The 23,382-nt window shown below is 61.8% G+C and overlaps 1 protein-coding gene across 2 annotated transcripts; it reads left to right on the forward strand.

The window, feature by feature from the left end:
* The first annotated feature begins 12,819 nt into the window (after window positions 1-12,819).
* GPR132 (G protein-coupled receptor 132) lies at window positions 12,820-22,420 on the forward strand. Of its 2 annotated transcripts, XM_086365019.1 has the most exons (4): window positions 12,949-13,051; window positions 16,859-16,959; window positions 20,353-21,035; window positions 21,137-22,420. In XM_086365019.1, the coding sequence occupies exons 2-4, from the start codon at window positions 16,953-16,955 to the stop codon at window positions 21,164-21,166; spliced, it is 720 nt and encodes a 239-aa protein (XP_086221145.1). In that variant the 5' UTR covers window positions 12,949-13,051; window positions 16,859-16,952; the 3' UTR covers window positions 21,167-22,420. The 2 variants fall into 2 exon arrangements, with proteins under 2 accessions (XP_086221144.1, XP_086221145.1); XM_086365018.1 differs by having other exon boundaries at window positions 12,820-13,051; window positions 20,353-22,420.
* Window positions 22,421-23,382: the final 962 nt, after the last annotated feature.

Here is a 23,382-nt window from a genome sequence, read left to right on the forward strand (position 1 = left end):
AGTGCAATTGAAAAGAGATAATTAATCAACAAAAGTTTTTAAAACATCATGAGCTAAAGAAGAGATCATAATAGAAGTTTTTAAATACCCAGAGCTGAATGATAATAAAAACACTGTGTATCCAGACTTGTGGGGGGCTGGGCAGCAACAGCGGTGCTTCCAGACACACGGGTGGGAAAGAGGGAAGCCCCGGGATTGTCAGCGGCATCCCCATCTCTCAGGGGAAGGGGTGTATCAGGGCTGCAGAGAGGCTGGAGGGAATAGTTCGTACTTGGTCGCACCAGTAGCCGATGAGCTGGAGCACTGGTCAAAATCAGACACCATGCCTGAGAGGGACCACACTGAATGCAGGTTCTCCCTGAGTTTTGCGAATCAAATGAAAATGTTGGGGGGAAAAAAGAAGGCATTGATGGGGAGACAGAATAACCCTGGAGAAAGCTTGAAAATACAGATAAAACCAAGCTTGGGAAAGGATGAAGCAGGAAGCGAAGGCGAAGGAGTAGGTCTGTGAAGACAGAGATCGTTCTTTGAAGAGACTCAACCAACGAAACAGACCAACTTGCGAGAAAAAGGAAAGAAGGGTTCCCTGGTGGCCCAGTGGCTAAGACTCCATGGTCCCAAGGCAGGCGGCCCAGGTTCCATCCCTGGTCAGGGACCGAGATCCCGCGTGTCCCAACCAAGAGCTCGCGCGCCAACCAGAGACCAACGTGCCACAGCTAAGACCTGGCACTGCCAAGTAAATGATCAGTGCTTTTAAAAAAGGAAAGAACACAAAAATAACAACGTAAATCGAAAAGAAGACGCAATGTCAGACTTAAAAGGAACCGAGAAGCCGCGGACTAACAGGAAATGGTTGCAAAAGGTGTATCAGATAAAGGATTTGTTTTCAGAATAAGTAAAGAATGTCCAGAATTCAACAGTAAAGGAACAAACAACCTGATCTGAAAATGGGCCGAAGACAAAGGTCCATATAGTTCAAGCTCTGGTCTTTCTGGTCGTCATGTACGGATGTGAGAGCTGGACCATAACGAAGGCTGCGCAGCAAAGAATTGATGCTTTTGGACTGTGGTGCTGGAGAAGACTCTTGAGAGTCCCTTGGACAGCAAGGAGCTCAAACCAGTCAATCCTGAAGGAAATCAACCCTGAATATTCATTGGAAGGACTGAAGCTGAAACTCCAATACTTTGGCTGCCTGATGCAAAGAACTGACTCATTGGAAAAGACCCTGATGCTGGGAAAGACTGAAGGCAGGAGGAGAAGGGGACGACAGAGGATGAGATGGTTGGATGGCATCACCGACTCGATGGACATGATTTGTGCAAACTCCGGGAGACAGTGAAGGACAGGGAATCCTGGCGTGCTGTGGTCCATGGGGTTGCAAAGAGTCGGACAAAACTGAGCGAATGAACAACAACAGAAGATCTGAACGTAGGCCTGAGGAAGGTGTCCTGCTAAAGGCAAATGAGCACCTGAAAAGATGCTTCCTCCCTGTGTCACTGGGCAAATGCAAATTAACCCACAGCGGGATACCACCTCTGAGAGAACAGCAGAAACCAGTAACAAGAATAAAAGAGCAACACCACACAAGAAACCGTGTGAGACATTTGCAAACAAAACTGTGAATGAAAACTCCCGACGTGTCACCGGTGAGAAGGCACAGCAGTGTAGCCTGGTGGAAGGGCGGGATCATGTCTCAGCGACTGGTGACCCAGGGCTTCCACTCCTAATATTTACTCAGGAGAAGTGAAAGCTCATGTTGCTGCAGACGCCTGTGCATGAATCTTTACAACAGCTTTATTTACGGTCGCCCCAAACTGGAAACAAAATAGGTGTCATCCGGCTGGTGCGGCGGTGGCCCCTGCCATCTGTCCACAAGATGCCACCAGGGGAAGGGGCTGTCCGTGTGCCCAGTGGGCATGAGCCTCCACTGCCTTGTCTGTAGGAAAGACTCCGGACCCCAAAGGCTGTACAGGTCCGTTCACGTAATGTTCTGGAAGAGGCAAAATAAGAGAGGGCGATGACAGATGAGTGGTTGCTAGGGGTTGGGGTCGGGGAAGGATTACCTCTCAGGGGCCGCAGAGGGCAGCGTGGGGATGATGGAGCTTCCCCCCGCACGACTCTGGAGGGTACACAGCCGGGTGCATTTGTCAAAACCTGCAGAACTGAGGCTTCCCTGGTGGTCCAGTGGCTAAGAATTCGCCTGCCAATGCAGGAAACGTGGGTTCGGCCCCTGGTCCGGGGAGATCCCACCTGCCGCAGGCCAGATAAGCCCATGAGCCACAACTACTGAGCCCACACGCCCGAGAGCCCATGGGCCACCGCGGGAGAAGCCCCGCAGCACAACTGAGAGAGCCTGTATGCGGCAGCAAAACCCGGCACAGCCGCCGGTCAATAAACACGCTCATTTAAAAGGGAACCTACAGAGCTGAACGCTGCAAAGTGAACTTTACTGCATGTACATGAAGATTTTTCAAAGCATAAAACACCCATTTCAAAAGGCAGACAATAAGAAGGCACTGCAGACTGCCGTGTGTTATTTCGGAAAACATAAATGAAATGAACAAACTATTAGAAAACCGGAATGGGCTAGAGGAAATGAAAACCTGAATGAAGCGATGCTCGGAAGTCTTCCCACACAGACACCTGGAGCTGGAAGCACAGACACAGACACGGGTGGTGCCTCAAAGCAGGCTCAGCTCTCTGACCAGGTTGGCAGGCGACTCTTGGCTCCAAGGGGCAGGGAGGAGCAGGGAGCGGGCGAGAGCGCAGCATGCAGGCAGAAGTGGCAGCCCGCGGCTGCAGCGGGGGACGGAAGCCTGTCCACTGTCTCCCTGACATCGGTCGGGGTTTGGGGCTCAACCTGGGACCCCAGACCCCACTGTGGCACCTGAAGGTGAGACCTGACACGTGGACACGTGGCCGTAGCACTCGCACTTGTAGAAAGGCCCTGTCCCCTTTCCCCGTGGGGGGACCTTGGGGCTGCCCAGCCCAGTGCTGGGTCCCTGCAAGGGGGTGACACGGAGCTGCCAGCAGTAATGGGAAGTTCACAGTGGAGCTGGGGCCTATTCCAGAATGAAGTTAGGATACAAGTTTCCTGAGCTTCCCAGGTGGCTCATTGGTAAAGAATCTGCCTGCTGTGCAGGAGACATGGGTTCAAGCCATGGGCCGGGAAGATCCCCTGGAGAAGGGAATGGCTACTCACTCCAGTATTCTGGCCTGGGGAATTCCATGGACAGAGGAGCCTGGCGGGCTGCAGCCCATGGGGTTGAGAGAGTCGGACACGCCTGAGCGACTAAACACCACCACGTTTTCTCTGCAGGGTCACACCGATACCAGAGGGACCCAGGGGAACGGAAGAAGTAAAATGACCTCCGTTGGCAGATGCTGTGATCTGATATGTAGGAAATCCTGAGGATTCCAGCTGAGTGGCAGGATACAAAGCGAACAAGGAAATCAACTGCGTGTGTACTCACTAACAGCAGAGAAACTGAGAAGGCAATTAGGAAGTCAGTTCCATTCTGTCTCTCTCTCTTTTTTTTTCCTACACTGTGAGTCCGAAGCATTTGCACTCCTGCCAAGTTCCCAGGGATGTGCTGTGGGTGGCCGGGGGCGGAAATCAGTTCCATTTTCAGCGGCATGAAAAATAATAAAATACTTAGAAATTGCCTGACCCAGGGAAGAGAGGAGGCCGCACCGTGGAAACCATGGACTGCGGCGGGAATCAGTGCAGACAGACAGGGAGGCCCACGCCCCGCTCGGACCGGAGGGCGCCCTGCCGCCACAGAGTGGGTCTGCAGTCGCCGCAGCCCCTGCCCAAGTCCCGGTGACGTGACTGGTTTTGTTTTGTTCTGTCTGCAGAAGTAGAAATGCTCAGAAATGCTCAGACGCTCAGTCGTGTCCAACCCTCCCAGACCCTCGGACTGCAGCCGCCAGGCTCCCTGTCCTCGGGATCCTCCAGGCAAGAATACTGGAGTGGGTGCTATTTCTTTTTCCAGGAGACCTTCCCGACCCAGGGATCCAATCATGTCTCTTGTGCCTCCTGCATTCGCAGGCGGATTCTTTTGCCACTATGGCGCCTGTGAAGCCCCCAGAAGCAGAAACGTCCTCCCTAAACATCACGTGGGGCCTCAGGGAGGCAGTCCCAGGAATGCACCCTCGGGGCAGAGACGATGCCTCCCCTCAGCCTGGCCAGCAGAGACAGGGGGGGGTGGGGGGTGCAGGAGGACAGGGCCGAACGGGGAGGGGGCCAGACGGCAGAGGAGCCGGGCCGAGACTGGGCGCAGCGTGCCCACTCAGCCCGGCCTCTCTACCTGGGGGGCGGGCACTCTGCCCACGCCCTGCAGGTGCTCACGCCCCTCCTGGAGTCCCGCCTGCACCCATCTCAACCGGGAGAGTGGGCCAGGGCTGGGGCCGGGTGGGGGCACACCGAGTCTGCCACAGTGTGTGGTGTGTGTGTGTGTGTGTGTGGTGGGTGGGTGTGTGTGTGTGTGTATGGGGTGTGTGTGTGCGGTGTGTGTGTGGGGGTGTGTGTATGTGTGTGTCTCTGTGTGTGTGTGCGGTGTGTGTGTGTGGGGGTGTGTGTGTCTGTGTGTGTGTGTGGGGTGTGTCTGTGTCTGTGTGTGGGGTGTGTGTGTGTGTGTGTGTGAGTGAGTGTGTGCGCACGCGCCCGTGCATGTGGGTGAGTGCCTCCATGGCCACGTGTGTGAGCGCAGCTGTGTGCACTGGGCTCTCCTGTGTGAGGAAACAAGCATGCCTTGGTGTCGCAGCCAGAGAGGGCGTGCCAGCGGGGCGTCCAGGCAGGGGTGGGCTCCCCGTCCGGGTCGGGGTGGGCTCCCTCGGTCAGGCAGGTAACAGGCCCACGGAGTGAGCCTGTAGTGAGGGGCAGGAAGTGGGGGTCACTCCACCCTGTCCTGGCATTTCTGAGGTGGGGGCAGCCCACGCACTGGGAGTGGAGGCTGTGGCTTCAAACATACACGTGTACACGCACACCCCTCTGCCCTGCCCTGAGCAGAGCCCCGACTGTGGGTTGGCTGCACCCCTGCTTGGTCACCTAGGACCCCAGCTGCAGGCCTGGCCCCTCCCCAGCCTGGCACTGCCCCCCGCCGCCCCATCCATGCCCTCCCGACCACAGCTGGCCACCTGCCAAGATTGTGGGTGCCTCGGTAGAGCCGTGACTCCTGCCGCCCGGCGCTCAGCAAACACTCGCTAACCCGGCGGCCAGACCATGAGTTCCGGCCACCCTGGTCGCCCCAGCCCGGCAGCCTCACGGGCTGTTACCCGAGTGCTGTAACCTGCTGTCGTCTGGAGCCCCAGCCTCCTGCAGAGGAAACCGGATTGCTTCCGGCGCAAGCAGCGGCTCGCACGCCAGCCGGGGTGTGTTTTTCCACGTGGGGCTTCTGTCTCTGCTGCGTCCTTGGGGGGAGGGGCAGGCATGGGTCCAGCGCCCTGACCGCCCAGCCCCAGCTGCTCCCCACCCCAGGTCCATTTGGCTTTTCACTTAGTAGAGAGGGTGACAGGCGGGGAGGGCCAGCAGCCCGGAGCCTGCGTGGCAGCGCAGGGCTCACGGCGAGTTCCTGCCTGCCTGCCCTCCCGGCACCTCTGAGGGCCTCCCCAGAATCTGGGGCGGCGGTGGGTCAGGGGGGCCCCTCTGGGCAGGGCTGCCAGGCAGCCTCTGTCACGCAGTGGCATTGGGGTCCCCCCCACCGGCGGCCCTGCTGACATTTGGGGCTGGAAGCTTCTCTGTGCTGCAGGGCGCTGTTCTTCCTGGGCGTTAGGGGTGCTTGGCACCATCCCTAGCCTCCAGCAGCAACCCCGCCCAGGTAGGAAACCCGACGCCGTCTCCAGGGAGGCTCAGTGTCCCTGGGGACAAAACCTCCAGGTTGGGGACCCTGGGCTGCAAGGAATTGAGGCCCACAGGGGCCTCGAGGCAGGGGTCCGGGGGGGAGGCTCCTGCTCTCACTGGAGACCTGCCGTCTGCGGCTGACCTTTGATAGTAAGTGAGCCTGGGAGTAGCAGCCAGGAAAGGAGGCAGAGCCCTGGCCACTGCCCCCCCCCGCCCCCCGGCCTGCAGAGGTGCTCCAGGCTGCCTCTCGGCTTCTGCCCAGCTCTCCCTGCCCCGGGGTAGGTGGCCGGCCACACACAACTGTGCTTCTGCTGGGCAGAGACTGTCCTGCTGTGCCCGCCGTGGGGGCCCTGACCTCTGAGACCCTCCCTGGGTCCTGGGACCCTGAGGCAAAGCGGGTGGTCCCCAAGGGCTGCTGAGGGTGGACCAGGGCCTGAGGGCTGCAGTCCTGAGGGGCACTGGGGCCGCAGGGCTGCAGCCGGGTCTGGGCCGTGCTCGGGGAGGGGGTGGCCCTGAGGGAGAGCAGGGTCCCTGACGGTGGACGGGGTCTGTTGTGCCCCTGCTTGGACCTGGTGTGCAGTAGGCACTTGATTAACAGCTGCTGACGAAGCGAACGGCCTCGTCCTGCTGCCATGTGACTGGCTCACCAGTCACCAGGCCAAGTCCTGGGGGGCAGCCCTGACCGGGTGACCACTTGCCAGCTGGGCTGGCTGGGGGTCCCCAGCTGGCCCCACTGAGTACTGTCCACCAGGGCTCTGCCTGCTGAGGCTCCCTCCCTGGAGAGGCCAGGGACGACGCTCAGGGAGCATGGACACGCCAGGGACCACACTCGGGGCACGTGGACACACCAGGGACCACGCTCGAGGTGCGTGGACACGCCAGGGACCACGCTTGGGGCCTGTGGACACGCCAGTGATCACTCTCGGGGTGTGTAGACACGCCAGGGACCACGCTCGGGGCCTGTGGACATGCCAGGAAACACGCTCGGAGCGTGTGACACGCCAGGGACCACGCTCGGTGCATGTGGACATGCCAGGGACCACGCTCGGGGCGTGTGACACGCCAGGGACCACACTCGGGGCCTGTGGACATGCCAGGAAACACGCTCGGAGCGTGTGACATGCCAGGGACCACGCTCGGTGCATGTGGACATGCCAGGAAACACGCTCGGGCGTGTGACACGCCAGGGACCACTCTCGGTGCATGTGGACATGCCAGGAAACACGCTCGGAGCGTGTGACACGCCAGGGACCACGCTCGGGGCGTGTGACACGCCAGGGACCATGCTCGGGGCGTGTGGACACGCCAGCAATCACGCTCGTGGTGTGTGGACATGCCAAGGACCATGCTTGGGGTGTGTGACATGCCAGGGACCACGCTCGGGGCACATGGACATGCCGTGGCCAGGGTGGGAGTGGCAAGAGCCATGTCTGAGCGGTGCCTGTGCCCCTCGCGTGCCTGTCTCCACCTGCAGAAGCGCCTCGTGCACCTTCAGGATGAGCTCTTGTTCATCTTGGCGCCCCTGGCCTCCTGTTCTGTCCTCACGTATTAACTTGGGCCAGGCATCCCTGGCTGAACAGAAAGCCTCACTGTTAATATCGCCAGACTCTTCCCTTCTCTTTCCCCTCATGTAGTGCTTTTGAACACATTTTTAATGTCCTTCTCTGGCCAGGCTGCCAAGACACCCTCCTGCACATTCTGCTATTCGCTTCACGGCCTTGCAGACTCCCTCACTGGGGTTCTGTTTAGAGCCAGGTCTGCCTGCCCTGGGGCAGCGGCCTGCGGTCCCCACCTGCCTTGCGCCGGGGCGGGGGACAGCCACCCGCTTTCTTCTGAAGCCTCGCTGTTCTGTGCCCCGGTAGCCGTGTCCCCCCCAACAGCTGTTGTTGTTTTTTTTTCTGTGTGAAGGAGAAAGTCTCTTGCTACTTTCCAAACCTCCGGTGCTCCAAGTTTCAGTTTCCCCTTTCACCCTCCCAAGAACAATTCTTCCTGTCCAGAGGCTGGATGTGAGTTCAGTCTTTTTAAGAAAAACAAAAATCCTTTATTTCTTTGGCTGTGCCAGGTCTGAATTCTGCACTAAAGTCAGGATTTCTGTTCTTCCTCAAGGCATGTGGGATCTTAGCTGCCGCATGTGGGATCCGTTCCCCGACCAGGGATCGAACCCGGGCCCCCTGTACTGGGAGTGCAGTCTTAGCCACTAGGCCACCAGGGAAGTCTCGAGCATAGTCTTTAGAGAATGGTTTCCTCTCGTGGGGCGTATGCACAAGGGGTGGGTGGACTCAGGGACCAAAGAGAGTGGGGTGCAGACCTGCAGCCCCCAGGGCTTGTGCACTGGGGGACAGACAGAGGGGGCGGGCCTACCACAGAGCAGGAGTCGGTGGCCGGTGACCCTGACCTGGGTCCGGACCCCTCTGTGCCCCCAACAGACACTGGCGATCCTGGGTTCCCGAAATACCGCCAGGCAAAGCATGCTTGACACTTTCTTCTGACAAGTGGATGGGTTGTTCTGGAAATTCTGGAGAGAACAGTAACATTGTTTGCCGTCTTTAGCCTCCTGGGAGGAGCAACATTCTGTCGGTGGAGACGGAGTCTAGCAAGGCCTGTTGAGCTGCTGGGCCAGAACCACGGGGACTGAAGGTTTGGGTTCTCCACGAGGACCCTGCTTCGCAGGCTCTGGGCAGTGGGTCTCGTGGGGCTTCTGGGGGGAGGAAGCCTCCTTAGGAGGAGCTGCCCCAGCTGCCCCACGGGCCCCGCTCCCCTCCATCTGCCCTCCTCGTTGGTCCCCCAGGCTCCCTCTCCCAGCTTCTGCTCTCCAAGCTCCTCTCTCCTCCTCCCAGATCAACCCCGCTCCAGACCCTCTTCTCATTTGGGGGCAGTTTCGTCCCTGGGCCTGGCCAGCATGCATCCCGCCCACCTGTCTGGGACCTGCCTTCGCCAAGTGGAAGAGAAGCTGATGAGCATGTGTGCCTGAGGCAGTGCGTCCCCCCATACCCTGAAGCTCTTCTTGTTTAGGAACAGCACGCAGGGTCAGTGGGCACCATGAAATCAAAGACCACATTTCCCAGCCATCCCCCCAGCCAGGCATGGCCACAGCTCTGCATTCCTGAGGAGACGGGACCAGAAGCACTGTTTGGGGATTCTGGTGCATCTCCTCAAAGAGGAGGGGCCCCACTCTCCTCTACTTCCTTCCTTCCCGACACCTGGAATGCAGATGCGAAGGCTGGAGCTCAAGTAGCCATTTTTGACCAAGAGACAAGGCATCTGGTTTCCCAAGGCCGTGGAAGCGGATGGGCCAGCTGAGGGAGAGAAAGAGAGAACTCCACATGCTCAGCATGGCTGTCTGGGGCTTCTGCGGTGATGGGCAGCCTGTTCTGGGCTGATCTAGAGCACACTTTAACTCTGTTGAACCCACGACCTGTGGTTCACATTCAGACTGTGCCCCAGTCAGAGGAAGATGGGCCGGTAATGAGTTTCAGAATCACCAAGCTCCTGGGATGACTTCTGTAAAGCCCCTTTTTGTTCACAGCCTCTTCTCTCTGGAGGAAGCTCTCTCTGAAACCACCCTGAAAGCCCCTTCTCTGGGGGGCTCTGGGGAACTCCTTGTGAAAACACCAAGTCCTGAGGAAACCCCGGAGCCCCTGCTTCCCCTCCCCGGCCCCCGATTCAGTGACGCAGCATCAGTGAGGCTCAAGAGTTAGGTGGGGACAGCGGCCAGCAGGCAGGACAGCCTGGCAGACTTTCTGGAAGAAGAAAAAGCGGTCGTCTCCCAGTGGATCAGGGTGGCACAGAGAGATCGACACATGAGGAAGTAGGGCCTGGTCCAGGCGGGGCCGTCTGGAGACAGAGGGGCCAAACGTGGCGTAAGAACAAAGCTGAAGAGACGGAGCACGTGACCACCCCCACAGAGGCGGGCAGACGGTCCCGCGAGTCTGGGACAACTGGAGGGTCCTCAAGGGCAACAGCTGAAGTTGACGAAGGAGACACGGAAGATATGAAAACCCCGAGTCCTGCACACTCGCGTCCTCAATAGTGTTACAAGGCAGCCCGCATGTCCAAGGGTGGGTGACGGATGAACAGACGCAGTCCAGCCACACGGTGGCACAGCACTCAGCCACACGGGGAGTGACATCTGACACCTGCTCCGGCGTGGGCAGGCCTTGAGGACCTCATGCCGAGTGAACCAGGCCCGTCACAAAAGGATGCTCCTGGGAGAGTCCACTCGTCGGGGGTCCCTGGAGCAGTCAGACCCACAGAGACAGAGAGAAGGAGGGCGGGGGAGGGCTGGGGAGCCGGGGCTTAGTGGGGACAGGGTTTCTGTTTGGGGAGATGAGCGTCCTGGAGATAGACAATGTGGTGACGGTCACATAGCAACGTGAGGCTGCTGGTCACAGCAGCGATCTCTTGAAAGCGGTTATAACGGTAGATTTTGCTATCTATAATTGCTGCAGTGAAAATCTCTGAGTCCCTAGTGATACTCAGGGAGAGATAGAGAGAAAGAGTCTGACATCTTAGCTGTGGCAGGAGGTGGCTTGCTGCCCTTTGGCTGGGGGAGCAGGGAGGCCCCAGCTCCCTAACCACCCCCCCAGGACTGCTGGTGCCATCACAGATGGAGACACCACATGATGGGAACGTCACCACTCAGAAAGACCGAGTGCAGAGGCCGCCCTGGGGTGGGGAGTGAGAGGTCCGGGGTGGGGGACGAGACGCCAGGCATGCCTTCACGACGGGGGTCCCAGCGCCAGAAACGCTGACGGAACCGGCCGGGGCTTCAGACCCACTTCCCAGACCCGGGAAACCCGCAGTGGGGGATCATGTTAAACGACCCGGGGAGCCCCCAGTCGCACACATCTAGACTGTGTGATGTATCGGGGGACGGCCGGCCAGGCCACCTCAGGAAGCGGGTGTCGGGGAGCGGTGCATCCGAGCGGGGCCACCGAGATGCCCGACACCAATCAGGTACGCGTGCCGGGCGCACTGTGCCTGCCGTGAGCCACCTGGCACCGCCAGCTGGCTGTCGGGGCCGAGGAGGGTGGGCGGGGCGTGCGGAGGCTCTGCAGGGGAACACGGCGCTGAGCCAGGGGTCCGATTCTGCTCACAGGCACGAAGCTTGTCTAGAAGTTCTGGTGCTGGTGTGGGTGGTGGTCACTCGGGCCGTCAGGACTCCTCTCCTTTCCCTATAAAGCCTTCCGAGGCTGTGAGGGGAGCGGAGACCGTGGCCTGGAGGAGCGCACTGTCCGGTAGGCGTCTGGACAGTGGGTCGCCGTCCGCCCCACTTCGTCTTTTCAGGTTTAAATCTGTGACTATATGACCCGCTTAAAACAACGACTAATGTTCCCCTGTCATGGGGAGGTGACGTGATGCTGCAGATGGGATGAGGGGTGCCTGCCTGGCGGAAGGGGGGCCCCGGGAGCTAGCGGCCTCTACGTGAGCAGCCCCCGGGCGTGTTGAGAAAATGGGCTGCAGCATGACCCTTATCCTGCCTGCAGACACTCAGCCTTCTGGAAACGCACCAGGCCCCTGGCTCCCCCGAAACCCCATCGCCCACGCCTGCCCCGCTGGCAGGGAGTTGCGCCGGGAAGCAGGTGGGGTGGGCGCTGCTGCCGCCCCACGGCTCGCAGTCCCCAGCTTCTCGGGGCCCGGCTCCCTTCCCAGGCCCCCTGAGGAACCCAAGGGAGGGCTCAGCTGCCCTTCTTGACCCCACGGCCACGGCCCAGGGGGACGATGGCCCGAGCCCGTCTGCTGGGGGCTCAGCAGACGGGAACATGCAGACGTGGGGCCAGCACCCTCCAGGCTGCTGCAGATGCCGCAATCCCGGGAGGGCCCAGGCTGCCCTGCGATGACAGCTGTCCCCCGGCGTCCCTGAGGGCACTGGCCTGCAGCCCTGAGGTAGGCTCTGCTCCTGCTGAGGCCCTAGGTCCTCAGACCCCGAGGAGGTGCCCTGCACCACCAAGCCTCGGCTCCGCTGCAGACCGCTCGTCTGGGCCTGCGCCCCTGGGTGGTGGGTGGTGCCCTTGGCAGTGGCCTGTGGTCGACGCCGTCGCCCCTGGGCAGGTGTCGGGGGGCTGAGGTGAGTCTTATGCCCAGATTCGCAGGCGTCCCACAGCCGGCTCCCCAGGCACTCTGGGACCCCCCTGAGAGAGCGCTCTGGGTGGAGAGGTTGCTGAGAGGGAGCCAGCCTCCAACCGCCGGCAACGTTCTGAGGAAAAGCGCCAAGTGGGCGCCTGCCCTCCTGGGGCCCTGGACGCGCTGGGCAGGGGCCTTGGTTCCACCTGCTGCCTTGCTGCTGGGGACAGGTGGCCCACAAAGGTTAGGGGGCCCGGTCCTGAGCTGGGCTGGAGAGCTGGGACTGCAGCAGGGCGTGCAGGGAGGGCCCCCAGGGCCTCAGCTCAAAGCCCAGATCCAGCCCAGGGTGACCAAGCGAGGTGGTGGGTTGCCTGCAGCCCGCCGTCTTCCGAGGACAGTGGCGTGTGCATTAGGCTGGGGTCCTGCAAGCCCTGCCTTCCCGAGTGGACCCTGGCTTCCTGGGGGATCCCATGGACCCCTCAAGAGAAACTCACCCACAGACACCCCCCGGCCTGGCTGGGATCAGCTACAGGGGGTCCAGGGGCTCAGGGACAGCACCGAGGCCCAGGGCCCAGCACAGGGCATGCTGGCCTTTCCTGCAGGGCCCTCCCCAGGATGAGGCCAGAGAGGGGGCTTCGGTGAAGCAGCTGGGCACTGGGGCTGGGTGCTGTCCTGGGCCCGTGGGGCGGTGTCCAGAGGCAGCCCAGCTTCTTGCGCCCCTCGAGTGCCCAGGGGCAAGCCCTCCTGGGGGCAGCCCTGCTCTGCACCCACCAGCCTGGGAGGCCCTCAAGGTCTGAGCGCAGGGGCTCCTGGGGGTCCCCGCCCCGGGGTGCAGCCGTGCTGTCTGGGCTCGGTAGGTCCCTGCAGCTCACGCCAGCTGGCCCCACGTCTGGCCCAGTGGCTGGGGAAGTCCTGAGTGAAAGCAGCTCTGGGTGTTGCCAGAAGCGCGAGCAGAAGCAGCCCTGGATCCGTTTTCAGGAAAGTGATGAGGCCACCGTCTCACCGCCAGTGAGAAGACACGTCAGCCGGTTGGCCCACCCCTGGTCTTGCTCTGTTTGCGGTTTCGGGGAGTTCTAGAGACACTGCTGTTACTTCCTGAAAGCTCTCAGCCACTCCTGCTGAGAGGAGCGCGAGGCCGTGGGCCGGGTGAGTCCTGGGCTCCTGCGGGAGTGTTGGGGTCGGGGGCTGAAGGCAGAAGCGGCTCCTCGGATGAAGGTGGGGGCTCGGTGGAGGGTCCTAACTGGGGTCCTTCACCAAGAGAGACCCCAGGGCCCGCTGGGGAGGGAGCCTGGGAGTTCCAGGGCCGGCGGCGGGAAGCAGGTGCCCCGCAGAGGACGTGTGCTTGCTGCTGCTCTGGGGGTGCTGGCGGGTGGGAATAAGGCACTGCCGCCCCGGCCTCTGGGAGCTGGTGGGGCCGGGGGCGTGTGCGTGTGAGGAGGGACCACAAGACAGGGGGCCCTGCTGGCCGGGCGGCTGGCTGGCCCCTTGGCATGGGGTCCAGTGCTGGGCACTGTGTGGGGTCCCGGGGTGTCTCCCAGGAACGGAGGGCCGGGGCTTTGGCTGCTGAGGACCAGGTGCTTCCCACCATCCCCACCTGGGTGGCGACAGGGTAATGTTTTAGGGGACCCTCTGGGCAGAGTCGGGGGACAAAGACACCTCCGGGGAACATGGATCAGGGAGGGGCTGTCCAACCTCGCTAGCCGTCGGGGAGACGCAGGTGCAAGCCTTCCTAAAGGGGAGTGGTGAAGATGGACACCCGGGGCTGGAGAGGCCGGGCCACTTGGTGAGAGCGGTGAGCTCGCCGAGCTCGGGGCCCAGGTCAGGAGGTCCCGCCCCGAAGTGTAAGCCGTGGGCAGACAGAAATGAAGTCAGCACACTGGTGTGACGAGGCGGGGGTAGGATATGGAAATGACCCAAAAGTTCCAGCCAAGGCAAGAGGGGCGAAGGTGCAATCGGGCAAAGGCGCTGCAGGGCGGCCACAGGGCGGGCCGGCGGCCGACACACACGCATCCACGACGTGCGGCGGGAACTGGGAGGGAGGCCCGTGGGCGGGCGGGTCCTCGGCGCTTTGGCGGTGCCTGTTTAGAAAGCTCCAGAGTCAAACCTTTCAACGTGTATTCCAAATGAAGGGAGGGACGCATGGCACCCACGGGCCGTGGCGCGTCCGGGAAACAGCTCTGCAGGCCAGATCACTCCCGGTCGTGTCTCTCCCTCCCGGGGGCTCTGTGGGCCCTTCCGGGATGTGCAGCTGCCGGGGTGGTGCCCAGGGATGGCAGGGACGGGGCCGGCGTCCACGGCTGCTGGAACCCGAGAGCGGGAGCCTCAGGCTGACCCAGGCCACCCACCCCACGGCCTGTGGCTGCTGTGGCCCCCATCCCTCCTAAAAGCGCAGAGCAGGGACCCTGAGTCCCCCAGGCCCAGGCCGGCATTGCGGTAGGGTGGGCTCATCTCCCTAAAGCCTCCTGTGGGGCCTGTCACTCTATGTCCCCTGAGCTGGGACCACCCTGTGGGTCTCCCAAGGTGGACAGGATGCTGGTGAGGGCAGGGAAGAGCAGGCAGCTGGGCCTGGGGGGGTGGTGGATGTGTCCCTCTAAGCACCCGACTCTGGGAGAACAAGGGGGACCCAGGCCCCCCAACCCCAGCCCGCAAGAGCCCCAGGCGTGGGTGGGGAGGGGCCAGGGCCCTCTGGGGTGGGCAGGGATCGGATGCTGGGGGGGACAGTCCACCGCCCCCTGGGCGGGCTGGGCGGTGTCCTGGCTGCCAACTAGGGACAACCAGGGACAACCTGGGACATGCTGAGGCGGGACAGACACACAGCCCCCCCAGGCTGCTCAGCTCGGTGGGTGGGGCAGACGCACAGGACCGAGGACACGAGAGGAGCAGGAGGCGGCCAGGCCACCAGGTCCAGAGACCCCGGAGAAGCCAGGGGCGGAGACCTGAAGCCAAGTGTGCATGGGGGTGGAATGGCCCGGAGGAGCCCCGGGATGGGCCAGGCTCTGCGGGGCAAACGGCCCAGAGGTGGGTGGAGAGGCAGGAACCCCCCGGGCCTGGGCAGGGCAGGACTGGGTCGTCGGGATAGGGCCGTCCCAGCCGCTGGCCGCCCTGGGCTGGGCCTTGTGCAGCGTTCCCGCCCCCGCCCCGCTCCTCCCAACACGCCCCCCACCCCCACCCGCCAGTCCAGGCAGACGAGGGCACACCGACAGTCACGGCCGCCGCCCCAGACCCAGAGTCGGTGCTCTGTCTGCACAGGAGGGCGGAGCTGGGGGCGCCAGGCAGGGCCCAGACGCCCCCCAGCCTCGGCCAGTCTGCGCTCTCAGTACAGACCTCTGCCCACAGGCCTCGCCCCGCTAGGGGATGCACACCATCAGTTGGGCCACTTCCTCTGGCTTTTGCAGAAGTGACTTCTAGAGGCAGCGGGTCCATCTCTGCTCCCAGCTGTTCAGGGACGAGCTGGCAGGGCTGCCCTGGGGGAGGGACCACCCCCCAGCTTTCCCGAATCTCCGTTCTCACAAAGGGACTGGCCTCTCTCCCAGCGCGGGGCTGCGGGTCTCCTCCCGGGCTCACGTGGTTCAGGGGCGTCCTGACGGCTCCTAGTGGGTTGGCACCCCCCACACACAACTGCAGCTCACGAGGGCCACACTCACAGTGGACACCGGCCTTCCCGGAGCCCCTTTGTTGGGCTCAGCCCCCCCTTCATTGGCTGAGCATGGTGGTGAGTTAGGGGATGGACAGGAAGACCCAGGGACCCCCAGACCCACACACACCAGTCGGTCAGGACATCAGTTTCAGAATGTTAACGGTGTTTCTCGACTCTTTCCTGCGTCTCACCTTTGTCTGTGTTTTTGAGGTCTTGCTTATAAACTCTTTCTAAGCTGATGAACTTTATGCAGTTTCAGGGAAACAGCTTGGTTTCCTGTTATTTCTAGTTAGCTCGCCTGCTGGCATCACAGACAAGCCCTCCCGGCGCGGACGCCTTCAGCCGCCGGCTCCCCCGGGGGTGGGGGCTGGGCTCCAGGCCGGCGGGGAAGACCCTCCCTCAGACCCTCTCTGGCTGCTAGGATGGGGCCTGTGCTAGGGGCTCTCTGGTTCAGGAAGGAAGCAGGAGTGGGGGCTGGGATGCCACCCACCGGCCAGCACCCTGGAGCCTGCCCGCCCCTGCCCTGGGCTGGGGTCCCAGTCCCTTTCACAGGGTGCAGTCCATGCACTTTGAATCTCAGGTAGCTGTTTCATCGGGAGAACTCCTGGAAGGGATTTCGCCCTGTCAAAGGTTAAGCGCACGGAAGGCCTTTGAGGCGCGTTGCCAGATTGCGCTGGAAAGCCTCTGTGCCCATTTATGCCTCCCGTCCCCGGCGTGGAGGAGCCCACGTCCACACTCACTCGCCAACACTAGGAGTTGAAGTTCTTCATCTGTGCCAATCTCACGTGCAAGACAGAGGCCGCCGTGCGGTCGCTTTGCGCACCTTGTTTTGACCTTGTTTTGACCTTGTTTTGACCTTGTTTTGACCGCGTGAGCGGAGTTGAGTATTCTTCCAGTCGAGGCGTTTTCACTTTCGTGAATGATCAGCTTTGACACTTGTTTTGCTGATCGGTGGGACTTCTTTCTATACTGAGACTCTGCTGTCGTATCTGCAGGGTAAACACGAGACTTGCGTGTTTTGTTGCTCAGCCGTGTCCGACTCATTGCAACCCCGTGGACTGTGACCCACCAGGCTCCTCTGTCCACGGGATTCTCTAGGCAAGAATACTGGAGTGGGCTGCCATTTCCTTCTCCAGGGAGTCTTCCCCACCCAGGTCTCTTGCATTGCAGGCGGATGCTTTACCATCTGAGCTACCAGGGAAGGCCGAAATCCAAGACTTGGCGTGTAACAAGTGCTCACTAACCATTTGTCCAACAGCTTGATTTGTGGTTTAATCTGAGTTCCCTAAAGCAATTTCTGCCCGCTCTTGCTCCAGGTCACTTTACACCCTGGGAGCGAACGTCTCCACAGCCCCGTCCCCGCCGTGTGACAGGCACTGCTGCCCGGCCCTGAGCCTGGAGCCTGCGGACATGCCAGGTGAGAGCCCCACCCGGGCCTCCTTTGACTCAGAACGTTTAGGAGGGAGCCCGTGCGAATTTTTCTACAGTGTACCTGGTCTCATAACAGCTATAATTGCTTCAAAAATTAGCATGCAAAAGGAGACGTCTCAAAATAAAAACTAACCCGGAGACAGTAAAGCCAGAGGCGCTCCATCCTGTGAGGGGCCTGGGCCCCACAGAGCCTGCCCCTCTGTCTCCTGGGGCTCGCCTGCCCCAGCCCAGAAGGCTCCTTTCCCGGGAGTTCAGGTCCTCTGAGTGGCCCCGGGGCAGGGGTGCTCTCACCTGTGTGCCCAGGTGTGGTCGCCAGATGGCTGGGGGTGGGGACAGGGCACGAGCAGGTGAAGACAGGACCCCGCATGCTGCCCACGTGGCCCCAGCAGGTGGCATGTGACTGAACTATGCTGAGTCCAGGGGGCACCCTCGAAGGCGGGCGGTTGATGGGGGACCCGGGAGCAGGAAGGGGCCCACAGGCCTCACCTGAGCCTCCACCTGGGCTTCGGGACCCCTCACACCCTGCCCCCCAAGGGGTTGGAAGACAGGGTCGGCACTGGGATGGACCCAGGGCGATGCTGTGGTTCAGGCGGTGGGCTGCCGGTTCGTGGAGGACTTGTCCAACCAGAGGGGACAGTCGGTCCAGGCCGGGCCAGCTTGGGCCAAGACAGGTGTCAGCTGCCTCCCACCCGAGAAGTGCCCTCCCGCCGGCTGCTCCCCACGTACCCCCGGCCCCTGTGCTGGGTGCTGCCAGCTCTCGTGTGGGGAACTGACGCCTGGGTCTGGTGACTTGCCCACACCCTCCGTCGGCACATGGAATGAAACCCACGTCCCAGGGGGTTAGGGTGGGGGTGGGGCCCCAGAGAAGGGACCGGCTCACAGACATCCGGATGGCCACTGCCAGAACAGAAAGACCCAGCGTGGTTGAGGATGTGGAGACGGCAAATGGAGCAGCTGCCGTGGAAACCGTCTGGAGGGTCCTCAGAAAGCTACCGAGGGGCTCATCACACCAGCCAGCAATAAGCACTCAAAGGAAGTGAACGCACGTGTGGAGAAGGCATCGCACACCCGTGGTCATAGCAGCCTGTGTTCCTGGCCAGGGGAGTGGAGACGCGCCTGTGGTCTAGCCACAAGCGACTCTGAGCTGCCCTGAGAAGGACCCGTGGCTCTGAGGATGCAGGGCCAAGTCACAGGACACATTCTCTCTGTAAAATCTTATTTGTTGTTTATGTTTGACTGCTGGGTCTTCGTTGCCATGCATGGGCTCCTCTAGTTGCGGAGCACAGGCTCCAGAGTGGGCTCAGCAGGCGTGGCCCCCGGGCCTCGCTGCTCAGCCGCACACGCCATCTTCCCAGACCCGGGACCGGGGCCGTGTCCCCTGCATGGGCCGGCGGATTCTCAACCACTGGACCACCGGGGATGTCCAAGGTCACACTCATTACCGTGCACTCCTAGGAGGGGCTGGGGGTTAAATCAGGACAGAGTTTCAGTTTTGCGAGATGAGAAAGTTCTGCAGATGGACGTGGTGAAGGCCGTACGGCAGCGTGAAGGCGTTTTGTGCCACAGAAGCAGACGTGTGGAGGGTTAAGATCGCCACTTTTACCTTATGTCTGCTGCTAGGTCGCGTCAGGCGTGTCCGACTCTGTGCGACCCCATAGACGGCAGCCCACCAGGCCCTCCGTCCATGGGTGTCTCCAGGCGAGAGCACTGGAGTGGGTTGCCATTTCCTTCCCCAGTGCAGGAAAGTGAAAAGTGAAGGTGAAGTCGCTCAGTTGTGTCCGACTCCTAGCGAGCCCGTGGCCTGCAGCCCCCCAGGCCCTCCGCCCATGGGCGTCTCCAGGCGAGAGGACTGGAGTGGGCCCCACTGCCTCCTCCATATACATATGCCTTATGTATGTTTTACTAGGATTTTAAAAATGGGGGGAAACGGATGAGGGTGCAGTTGGACTTTGGGGTCACCCTGCGGGCCGTCGCCTCCACCGCCTCAGGGCCAGCCGTCCGGCCCTTCTCGATGGGCCTTCGGCCTCCTTCACAGCCTCACTGCTCGCCGCCCGCCCTCACAGTGTGCCCCTGCTCAGTCACCCAGGCGTGTCCAACTCTTTGCAACCCCGTGGACTGTAGCCCGCCAGGCTCCCCCATCCCTGGGATTCTCCAGGCAAGAACACTGGAGTGGGTTGCCATTTCCTCCTCCAGGAGATCTTGCCAACCCAGGGATCAAACCTGGGTCTCCTTCATCTCCTGCACTGCGGGCGGGTTCTTTGCCGCTGAGCCACCAGGGAAGCATGGCTCTCCTCCCGCCTTCACAGCCGGCCACGGCGAGACGCCCACGGTCATGCCAGCTTTGGGATGTGCCGAGGTTTCTTTGGCCATTGGAAAGGCCTGTGGAAGGGCCCAGGGGTCTTCAACCTCGACTGTAAGTAACCAAAGAGTCTTCACGCCTCAGGGATCACCGGGTTACAGAAGCGAGAGCCACGTTCTGCACCATCACTGGGGCCGCCCCGCCCCGTGCAGCCCACTGTCCAGTCCCTTGGCTGGGTACCGGGGCCACCCTTGCCAGAGGCCACTGCATCCAGAGAGGCCTGTCTGCACCTGGGCACTGCCCGCAGCTCCCGCTGACCTCAAGGGGCTGCTCCATCTCCATTGTGCACTCTTGGAGAACCAGGCCTTTACACGGACAGCACCTCCACAGGCCAGGCTCACATTCTTCCTGCTCCCAACAGGGACCCCAAAGCCCGGGGGGCGTTCGCTCCCTGTGCCAACCCGCCAGCCTCGGCACGGTCCCAGCGCGAGCCCTGCAGAGCCCCAGGGACGCCTCCAAAGGACAGTGTGAGAGCACGGCTGAGCCGACGGGGTGGAGGAAAGAGGAAAGTGGGGGGCGGTGTGGGCACTGGGCGTCCTGGTGTCTCCGGGTCCCTGCACGTGCTGTGGGCCGGGGTGTCCCGTGATGACGGACAGCGGCGACTGCCCCGCGTGCCTGAGTCAACGGAGGACACGGCCAGGCCCAAGCTGTCGGAGCTGGTTTTATATTCCGCGACTGATTCTGCCTGTCTGTTTCCCGAGGGGACGTGGACCCACCCACAGAGGGTGGATGTGGGTTTTGAGTCAGGACCTGCCCAGGGATTCCAAAGGTCAGCGCCTCCCCTTGGGAGGACGGCCCCCCTCCACTCAGGAAATGCCCCCAGGTGACACCCCACTAGATATACGCGCACAGCTGCTGCCAGACAGGAGAGAAAGCCGGGCTGTGGGAGGGTCTGCGGGCCATGCGTTGTGGGAGTGGGCCCTCCCTGCGAGACTCCGCGTGCTCGGAGGGTCGCTCCAGGTGATCTGATCCACGTGGTCTGCAGCCACGCCCGCCCTCACGCTTGTCTGTGCCCCGCAGGAAACACCACGCTGGAGACCGGCCCTGCGCTGGGGGCCCTGTCGACGGGCGGGTCTCCCCACACATGCAACGTGCCCTTCGACGAGAGCAGGGTGCTCCTGGTGACCGTGTACAGTGGCGTGTGTGCGCTGGGCCTGCCGGCCAACGGCCTGACGGCGTGGCTCACGCTGCTGCAGGCACGTCAGGGCCACGTGCTGGCCGTCTACCTCTTCTGCCTGGCGCTCTGCGAGCTGCTCTACATCAGCACCCTGCCGCTCTGGGTCATCTACATCCAGCACGGGCACCACTGGCCGCTCAGCCCCTGGGCCTGCAAGGCGGCCGCCTACATCTTCTTCTGCAATCTCTACCTCAGCATCCTCTTCCTATGCTGCATCTCCTGCGACCGCTTCCTGGCGGTGGTGTACGCACTGGAGACGCGGGGCCGCCGCCACCAGAAGACCGCCATCCTCGTGTCCGCGGCGGTCTTCCTTCTCGTCGGGCTCGTCCACTCCCCGGTGTTCAAGATGGAGCACAACGGAACCTGCTTCGAGACGCTGCCGATGGACCGCAGGGTGGCCGGGTACTACTACGCGCGCTTCACGGTGGGCTTTGCTGTCCCGCTGTTCATCATCGCCGTCACCAACCAGCGCATCTTCAGGACCGTCCAGCTGAGCACCAGCCTGAGCACCGCCCAGAAGGCCAAGGTGAGGCTCCTGGCCATCGCGGTCGTGGCCATCTTCCTGGTCTGCTTCGCCCCCTATCACCTGGTGCTCCTGATCAAAGCCGTCGCCTTTTCCTACTACAGAGGGGCCGCAGACCTCGTGTGCACCCTTGAAATCCGCCTGTACACGGTCTCCGTGGTGTTCCTGAGCCTGGCCACCGTGAACAGTGTGGCTGACCCCATCATCTACGTGCTGGCCGCGGAAGCGACACGCCAGGAAGTGTGCAGAATGCACAAGGGGTGGAAAAAGTGGTCCACGAAGACTGACAACACCAAGCTCACGTGCTCGAAGGACTCAGATGGGGCACAGTCGCCCATGTCCCTCACAAACATCTACGCCTTCCCTGAGCCCGTCCACCCACCGGGGCCATCGCCAGGCTCCCCAGAGGGGCTGGCCGAGGGGTCCTGCTGAGCCCAGCGCAGGAGTTCAGGGCTGGCCACCCGGTGCTGCTTGGAGCCCGCTAGCCAGTGTCCACGGCACTGGCTGGGGAGCCCCCTCTTAATGGCTTGCCCCCAGTTTCTGGTCCCTGGAGTCTCTGCTGCTGGGGGTCCCGGCTGAGCAGAAGCCCCAGGGAAGGGAGCAGCACAGACTGGGTAAGGGCGAGCCTGCTGGCCGCGGGAAAAGCACGTGGCGGGTGGGAGCGCTTGCTCTGGCAGGCGCTGTCCGCTATGAGCGCACAGCAGGGCGGCTGGTGCAGGCCGTGTGCCCGCCTGGTGCTCTGGCAGCTGGCACAGGCCATGTGTCGGAGCTGCCTGTCAGCTTTCGCGTGATGACTTTATTTCCTGAGCTTTTCTGCAGGCGTCGCTTGGATGCGAGTAAGCGGCTGGGCATTTCTGCTTCTGACCCAGGTCGTCCATGCAAACTGTGTCCCTGGTCCAGCTGTACCCCAGGCCCTTGGCCGGGACAGCTCGGCACTGGGGCCCTGAGGGGAGCCGCAGGGCTGGGGGGAGCTGCAAGGTGGGGTGCAGTCCACGTGGCCTCCGGAGGAAGCCCCGCGTGTGCGTGGCAAGCACGCCTGCGGGCGGGAGGGCCGAGGGGCACCCCAGGCAGGGGGACACGCCCAGGGGCTCCGAGGACCTGGCAAGTTGTCAGCACGGAGGCTTCCTGGCTCCCCTGTTGGGGTGGAGCTGCCGAGGGCCAGGCCAGGCACAGCGCTGCCTCTGTGTCCCCATCGGTAGCAGGGCCCGTGACCCCGGCCTCAGTGGGTCAGTGGCGGGGGCTGACTGCACGCAGCCCTGAGGTGGTGTTAGGGTCAAACTCTGCTCCCGCTTCTCTAAGGCCGCCTCGATGGGTGAGCTTTACTGTGAAAGACCCTAAGACATGTGATTTCACATCTGGGAATAAAAACACAAGAGTACGCCAACTTCCTCATGTGCAGAAACGTCACTTTACTTCTCAGGCTCAGGGGGAGGGCCAGGCTGGGGGCGGGGAGCGTGCCTGGCTCGCCAGGTGATGGGCGGGTTCTAGAAAAGTCCGGAGTGTTCACAGGGCGGTCCCTCAAGGCTGACACAGGATTCCTGGGGCTGCTGTAACTAATCACCGCAGGATCTCCCAGCTGTCAGGCTGGAGGTCTGGATGGAGGCGTGGGGGGCCCTGGGGGCCTGGGCTCCAGGCCTCTCCCTCGGCCTCTGGAGCTCACGCATCCTTGGCTTCCTGGGTGTGGCCACATCACCCCAGGCCATCCCCCTGTCTCTTGTCTGTCTCTTTGGACCTGGGGCTTCCCTGGATAACCCAGGGTGAGCTCATTGCTACACCCTTAGACAGAGCCTATTTCCCAGCAAGGTCCTGCCCGCAGATTCCAGGGCGCAGGATGAGACATATCCTTCTGGGGGCAACAAGCCCACCCCCCACAGATGGCAACAGGGAGCAACAGCCGTGCTGTATGGCTCCAGGGGGAGGTTCAGTTCAGTTCAATTCAGTCGCTCGGTTGCTTCTGACTCTTTACGACCCCATGGACTGCGGCACGCCACGCCTCCATGTCCCGGGAGAGGAGTGGCCCCCGGACTCACGGCTCACCCCTCACCTGCTCTGCACCTGTCACCATCTGCGTGGTGGCTCCCGTGACAAACCCGGTTACCATGAGAGCACCCCACGACTGTGCGCTGGCCTCCCAGTTGCTGCGAAAATCTGCTTTAAAAAAATGAATGATGGTAGTTTATCATTTTCATTAATACCTTTTCTTGGCAGCCTCATGCCACTTCCTTGGCAGTCTTGGGGAAAGTTCCTGGTGTCTGAAATCCCAGGCCTTCTCAGGCAGCCCTCCTCCCAGGACTGTCTGCCCCTGAGCCTCTTGGTGTCACTTGCCCCGGGGTTTCACCACCAGGCTTCC

The sequence above is a fragment of the Bos grunniens genome, chromosome 21 (assembly GCF_055505025.1).
Source record: "Bos grunniens cultivar Pamir isolate PY7600 chromosome 21, Bosgru_T2T1.0, whole genome shotgun sequence".
NCBI classification, from domain to species: domain Eukaryota; kingdom Metazoa; phylum Chordata; class Mammalia; order Artiodactyla; family Bovidae; genus Bos; species Bos grunniens.